This window comes from Topomyia yanbarensis, unplaced genomic scaffold, assembly GCF_030247195.1.
Source record: "Topomyia yanbarensis strain Yona2022 unplaced genomic scaffold, ASM3024719v1 HiC_scaffold_775, whole genome shotgun sequence".
NCBI classification, from domain to species: domain Eukaryota; kingdom Metazoa; phylum Arthropoda; class Insecta; order Diptera; family Culicidae; genus Topomyia; species Topomyia yanbarensis.
Genome location: NW_026684019.1, coordinates 5,010 through 12,305, shown reverse-complemented (window position 1 = coordinate 12,305; position 7,296 = coordinate 5,010). Strand labels below are relative to the sequence as shown.

The 7,296-nt window shown below is 45.0% G+C and overlaps 1 protein-coding gene across 1 annotated transcript; it reads left to right on the top strand.

The window, feature by feature from the left end:
• Window positions 1-2,912: 2,912 nt before the first annotated feature.
• Window positions 2,913-7,014, top strand: LOC131696137 (uncharacterized; the record flags this gene model as incomplete). Its single annotated transcript, XM_058984678.1, has 2 exons — window positions 2,913-3,024; window positions 3,126-7,014. Coding segments are annotated over exons 1-2 (4,001 nt in total), but the record flags the coding sequence as incomplete, so codon positions are not given.
• Between the last annotated feature and the right edge of the window lie 282 nt (window positions 7,015-7,296).

Genomic DNA, 7,296 nt, shown 5'->3' with positions numbered 1-7,296 from the left:
TAATTATGCCCTTTTTAAAAGTAATTTGCGTTATCCCATCATAAAATGTCAACAATTTACTATTCATCGTTTTAAGGACGCAAAATATACTTTTTCAGTGTATTTGGATCATGGAGAGAGAGGCTTCAATAAAAAAAATTTCCTAACAACAACTTATGACATATTTTTATAATTCATACTATTTTCTGTCAAAAATACAATTCTTTTTTTGAATATGATTTTAAACGTCATTTTAAATCGAAATTTAAATTATTCGCTTTTTTCAAAAAACAGCAAGAGATTTTTCAAAAGGCCCATAAAATTTCTTATAACTTTCCTTTTGACATCAAGGCGATATTGTAAACCATTTGAAGGATATACGAAAACAATCAAAATAAGATTCAGCCATAAGCCATGTATAGTTGAATCATATTTTGGTTGTTTTTATTTAGCTGTAGGTTTTTGTCGACAAAATATAAAAAAAATATTAAAAACGATTTTTTTTAATTTAAATTTTTTTACATGAATTTTATTTTTATTAAAAATGACTGGTCGAACCAGTAAGATAGGTTGGGTAAACGTAAGCATCCCTAAACCAGATCAAATTAGATTACTTTCAACATCTCTCAATACTCTCAATATCTCTCACCAAGCACACCCGATACCGGGTAGATAAGCGCGATCATGTTGAGCAATAAAGTCAGTTATCTATCGATTATCAAGCAGTACACACGGGTTGAATTTCTACTCACAACTTATACGGCAAATAAAGGTTAAGGTCAGTGAACCCGTGCTGTGTGTGAAGATCACCAAAAGAAAGCCAGTGATCGAAGGCGAAGTCTGGGCGAAGATAGTAGTTATACAGTCCACTATTCGTTTCCCCCTTCGTGCCAGAACATGGTCCTTCGAGCCGGATTCGCCGGACCAGAAGATTAAAGTGAACAGTTCTGAACATAATTAGTGATTTGTTCGATCACAGTAGTTGCCCGCGATTCGGCGGCGTCATAAAGCTGCCTCAGAAAGGCAGTGTGATAACGTGGTCACAATGATATATAAAAGACAAACAATAGTGCATGTGACAATTGATCGTCGTGATCCTCGTGTGGTTTTGGCGCGTTCATCCAGTGGAATTGTGCTACTACTACCAATTGTTCTGCTGGTAGCGTCACTACGGAGGGAAAAACGTGTGAAGCGTTGGATGCTGTTTCGGATCAACCGTCGGTGGAAGTGAATTCGTTCTGCTGTTGGAGTATCGGATCGGCAGGCTGCTAGTTACCTCATCGTGTCATCAGAAATTGGAAAAATTGCTTCTGTTAAGTATACTGCATGTGGGTAGTGCATGTTTGTGTGGCTTGGGTTGCATGTATTGGGTTGAGATTATGTGTGAGATTGGTCAATAAAGATTGGAAAAATGATTTTTGAGTTTTTTTCCGGAAATTGTGATCTGGGTTGAGTTCGATTTCCTTTGAAGTTATAACTGGTTTCGCCATTGCGATTTTTCGAAGGTTTGTTGTATTTCTCCGTTACAAGTTTGCTCTCGGCTGTCAATCAGATGATATTCGGCTGTCAATCGCGCGTTGTGGGACGTCGAGTTGATTAATTACGATACGAAAAATGCCAGTTCCAGCGTCCAAGGCAGTGAATAGTGAATGAAAAGTGCAAGCGTGAAATTAAACATACTAAAGCCAAGTTTACAGTACCGCGGTGTGATCTCATAATTGACAGTGGAGTGCATAAACTAAATCTAAATCAAGGTAAACATTCATAAACTTATTCTAGTTATTTAGTGAATTTATAAGCAGTACTGTAAACTTGCAAGTGATCCTTATCAAGTGTGTGCGAAAATGGATGAGCTCAAGGAGCTGAAGAAGCAAGAAAAGCAGTTGCATGGATCCATCAAGGCTTTGGCGCGTTTCGTCGAAAGATTCCAGAGGGATAGGCAGGAAAACCAAATCGATGTTCGGCTGGAGACTCTGGAGAACGCTATGCGTAAATTCTACACCGTTCGCCGAAAAATAGAACTGGTCATCGAGGAGGAGGATGAAAAACCCGAAGTGAAAGGTTCCATCGAGGACCGAGCGCTGCGAATGGAGGCGCTAGCAGTGAAACGTGAAGACGAGTTCGATGAAGCTATACGTGTTGTTGAGGAGCAATATTACGAAATAAAGTCAGCTTTGATTGCATTGCGTCCGAAGAAAGTCGATCCTATTAGGCAGCCAAATGCAGTTGATAATGCAATTACTGATCAGCCAGTTTCCCGAGTAAAACTCCCAGACATCAAGCTTCCGTCATTCAATGGGAAAATAAAGGATTGGACAAGCTTTCGCGATACTTTTCGCAGTCTGATCCACAACAATCGACAATTGACAGACATTGACAAGTTCACATACTTGCGATCATCGGTTTCAGGCGAAGCATTCCAGGAGATAAACTCGGTTGACCTGTCGGCCGATAACTATGAGGTGGCCTGGAAGGTGCTGGAGAAAAGGTACGAGAACAAGAAACTGATCGTCAAGGCCCATCTGGATGCGCTTTTTGCTATTGAACCGATGAGGAAAGAAAACTGCGAGTCACTAAATCATCTGATCAGTGAATTTGACAAGAATCTGCTTATGTTACAGAAAATTGGAGAGCAAACAGATAATTGGTCGACTATTCTCGCACATATGATGTACACTCGTTTGGATTCGATGACTCTTCGACAGTGGGAGTCACACCATAACTCCAAGGACGTTCCCTAGTATGAGAGTTTGATGGAGTTCCTGAGGGACCAATGCTCGGTTCTTCAGTCTATTGCTCCTAATAAATCCAACGACGGTGAAGGAAGACGACCAAGGTTATTCGTCACGCATACTTCGTTGCAATATCAACGCCGGTGCTTATTTTGTGGTGAATCGTTCCATTTACCTTTCAAGTGCAACAAACTACAAGGAATGTCCATAGCTCAACGTGTTGAAGAGGTCAACAAAAAGCGTCTGTGTAGAAACTGCTTGACGGTGGGTCATTTCGCTGAAGGCTGTACTAGAGGCTATTGCAACCGCTGTGGTAAACGACATCATACTATGCTTCATTTCGAGAGTTCAGCATATGTTGTTCGCCAGTCTAAGCCCTCCCATCCACAAGCTAATCCTCCCTCCGTCCCACAGCCGCCTGTTCGGACACAAGTAACAAACCAACAACAACAAAACCACAGCCGCTCGAAATCGCAAAACCAGACACAAACATCACTCACTCAGCCAGACGCACAAGCACAACCAACAACTTCATACCCCGTGATCCAATCTCTCACCCACAACCCCCCACACAACAAAACACAGTCGCCCTTAAAGCCGTGGAACTCCCACGCTCCAATTTTGAACCAACAATTCGTCAAGTGCTGATGTCAACAGCAATCGTTCGAGTCATAGATCAGCGGGGAAATACTGCGTTCGCCAGAACACTGCTGGATTCATGTTCGGAGTTTTGTTACATAACCAGCAGCTTTACCAAGAAGTTGAAGTGCCGCGAAACTCCTGATTTTCTGAAGGTGCAAGGAATTGGTAACAGCAGCATAATGTCGACCAAGTCTGTGGAGGCTAACGTTCAACCAAGAAGCCCGTCTGTATCGTCGTATGAAGCAAAAATGCAGTTCCACGTGTTGCCGAGAATCTCACCAACACTTCCGCTCAAGCCAGTTCAGGCCGATCTGCTGAAGTTTCCTGCGCAGCTGTTGTTGGCGGATCCAAGATTCTGGGAGCCCGGTCCGATCGATATGATAATTGGAGCGGAATTCTACTTCGACCTACTGTTGCAAGGAAAGCAGAAAGTGTCTGAAGATGGTCCAACGTTACAAGAGACAGTATTCGGTTGGGTAGTGTCAGGGAAGGTTCCAAATCGGTCAAATAGTATACCCACAACAACAAGCTACGTCAGCTCAACTATTGACCTACAGGAAATGATCGCAAGGTTTTGGGAACTGGAGACATGCCATGTGAATAGAACTCACTCTGTTGAGGAGACAGCTTGCGAAGATCTGTTCAACAAAACGACGTTTCGCGATCAAAATGGCAAGTTCGTGGTGACTCTCCCCAGGAAAGAACATGTAATCGAACGGTTGGGAGAATCCCGCAATATCGCTATGAAACGGTTCATCGGACTGGAGAAGCGTTTCAGTATCAACTCGGCTCTGAAGGCGATGTACAAAGAATTCATTCACGAGTACATCCTGATGGGCCACATGAAGGAGGTAAATGCGGACCAAAGCTGCACCGATCCTGTGTATTATATGCCGCATCATGCAGTATTGCGACCCGACAGTACAACTACCAAGCTGCGAGTTGTCTTTGACGCATCGTGCCGCACTTCGACTGGAGTCTCACTTAATGATGCACTGATGGTGGGACCAGTTGTCCAGGACGATCTGATGAGCACTATTCTACGATTCCGTCGTCATCGCATCGCAGTCATTGCTGACGTTGCTAAAATGTATAGGATGGTTCAGGTCCAAGAGGTAGACAAGCATCTGCAACGCATCCTTTGGAGAGACACGCCGGAAGAACCGATCAAAACTTTCGAACTGCAAACCGTCACCTACGGCACCGCCAGTGCACCATATCTAGCTACGAGATGTTTGAAGAAGCTTGGAGAAGACAGTGTATTGACACATCCGATCGCAGCTCGAGTTGTACAGGAGGATTTTTATGTCGACGATATGTTGTCGGGAGCCGACAGCACTTCCGAAGCAAAAATGTTGGTGACTGAGGTCATGCAGCTAACCGACTCGGCTGGATTCATTTTAAGGAAGTGGAACTCTAATTCTACAGCGCTTCTGTCAAACCTTCCAAGGCATCTATGCGATGAACGCTCTGTATTAGAGTTAGATTCGTCGACCTCAACTGTGAAGACATTGGGGCTTCGCTGGGATACGAGTACAGATGAATTCTGCTTCACTTTCCCAGAATGGAGGTCAAGCTCAACTGCAATCACTAAGCGCAGCATTCACTCCGACGCTGCGTGCTTATTCGACCCGCTAGGATTAGTAGGTCCGGTGGTGGTGCAAGCAAAGATATTTATTCAAAAGCTGTGGTTGCTGAAATGTGACTGGGACGAGCCACTGAATGAATCGCTACAAAATTTATGGAATGAATACAAGCAGAATTTGATGGCATTAGAGTCATTAGTCATTCCCCGGTGGATTGGATTTAGCAAAGAGTGTTTGTCAGTTCAGCTACATGGTTTTTGTGACGCTTCAGAAGTTGCATATGGTGCCTGCTTGTATCTTCGTTGCATCTCATCCGACGGTATCATCTCCGTTCGGTTGATCATGTCAAAGTCGAGGGTGGCCCCTCTAGAAAATCTCAAGCGGAAAAAGAAGAAAATGACAATCCCGCGGCTGGAGCTGTCCTCGGCTCTCTTGCTGAGTCATTTATATGAGAAGTACAACCAAGTTCACTCTGGGCTTGATGCGTATTTCTGGACTGATTCGATGATAGTAAAGCATTGGTTGGAATCGTCACCTTCTCGCTGGCAGGTCTTCGTAGCGAATCGGGTATCGGAGATCCAGCACCTTACCAAAGATGGAGTATGGGGTCACGTAGCAGGGATCGAGAATCCTGCTGACCTGATATCTCGTGGAATGTCACCGGCTCAGCTCCAGTATCAAACACTCTGGTTTGAAGGTCCGATTTGGTTATCTCAAGAACAAGGTTTCTGGCGACGTTCAGAAGAGGTACTCACGGAGAAGTTTGATTCATCGTTGTTAGAAGAACGTTCGTCAGTAGCACTTCCGGCACAAGCGCTACCTCCCAGTGAGATATTTGCATTGCGATCCTCGTTTCCGGACCTAGTAAGGCTCGTAGCATACCTTCTTCGGTTCAAGCACAACGCGCAGTGCAGCAATAAACAGTCCAGGAGAATTGGATTCCTTTCCCTCCAGGAACAGGAGGACGCTACGTTAAATTTGGTTCGTGTATCCCAGCAAGAAAGCTTCTCAGCAGAATTGCAAGATCTTGCGAAGCAAGGTCACGTGAGAGATTCGTCTTCAATAATATCACTCAACCCTCAACTAATCGACGGCGTGATGCGCGTCGGCGGCCGGCTTGCTAAGGCATTCATGTCACAAGAGCGAAAACACCCGTACATCCTACACCACAGCCATCCGCTAGCAACGATGATCGTCAGGTACTACCACCAAAGGCTGTTTCATGCGGGACAGCAATTACTCATCTCGTCAGTGCGGGGCAAGTTCTGGCCAGTTAACATCCACAGTTTGGCGAGGAAGGTGATTCACGACTGCATTCCGTGTTTCAGAAACAAACCAAAAATCGCTGAGCAAATTATGGCAGACCTTCCTTCGGCAAGAGTCAACCCCGCGCCACCGTTCCTGAAAGTCGGAGTAGACTACTGCGGTCCTTTCCAGATTAGTTATCCAAATCGACGAGCGCGTCCTGTAAAATGCTATGTGGCGATATTTGTTTGCCTAGTCGTGAAGGCTGTCCATTTGGAGTTGGTTTCGGACCTAACAACGCAAGCGTTTCTAGCGGCACTGAAACGTTTCGCTGCTCGGCGCGGCAGGCCTCAACTGATAATGTGTGACAATGCAACAACATTTGTCGGAGCTAAACGTGAGCTCACAGAGCTGCATCGACTCTTCCACAGTCAACAATTCCAGGAAACTATAGTCAAGGACACGAGCGATGACGGCATCGAGTTTCGTTTCATCCCCCCACGCACACCAAACTTCGGCGGCCTGTGGGAAGCGCAGGTCAAAAGTTTCAAGAGTCATTTTCGGAAAACAATAGGAATCAGAGTGCTAAACGTAGATGAAATGACTACTGCATTGACGCAGATAGAAGCGGTTTTGAACTCCCGACCACTCACGCCGGTCAGTAGTGACCCCGCCGATTATGAAGCATTGACGCCTGGTCACTTCCTGGTGCAGCGTCCACTAACAGCTATCCCAGAGCCAGATTTGCAGGAAGTACCAAGCAACCGCTTGACCATATGGCAGAGAGCCCAATGTTTAACACAGCAGATTTGGAAGAAGTGGTCTACGCAGTATCTCTCTGATCTACACAACCGCACAAAGTGGACCAAACAACGAAATAATATCTCAATTGGTTCAATGGTCCTACTTAAAGAAGAAAACGCACCCCCCCTGAAATGGCATTTGGGTAGGGTCATCAAAATATTTAGCGGTTCTGATGGCAACATTCGCGTTGTCACCATACGCACTAAAGACGGATGCTTCGATAGAGGAATCTCGAAGGTCTGTCCGCTTCCCATCCGGGACAACGAAGTAAATAATCAAAATTCTGACCAATAAACATTCGCTGAGTG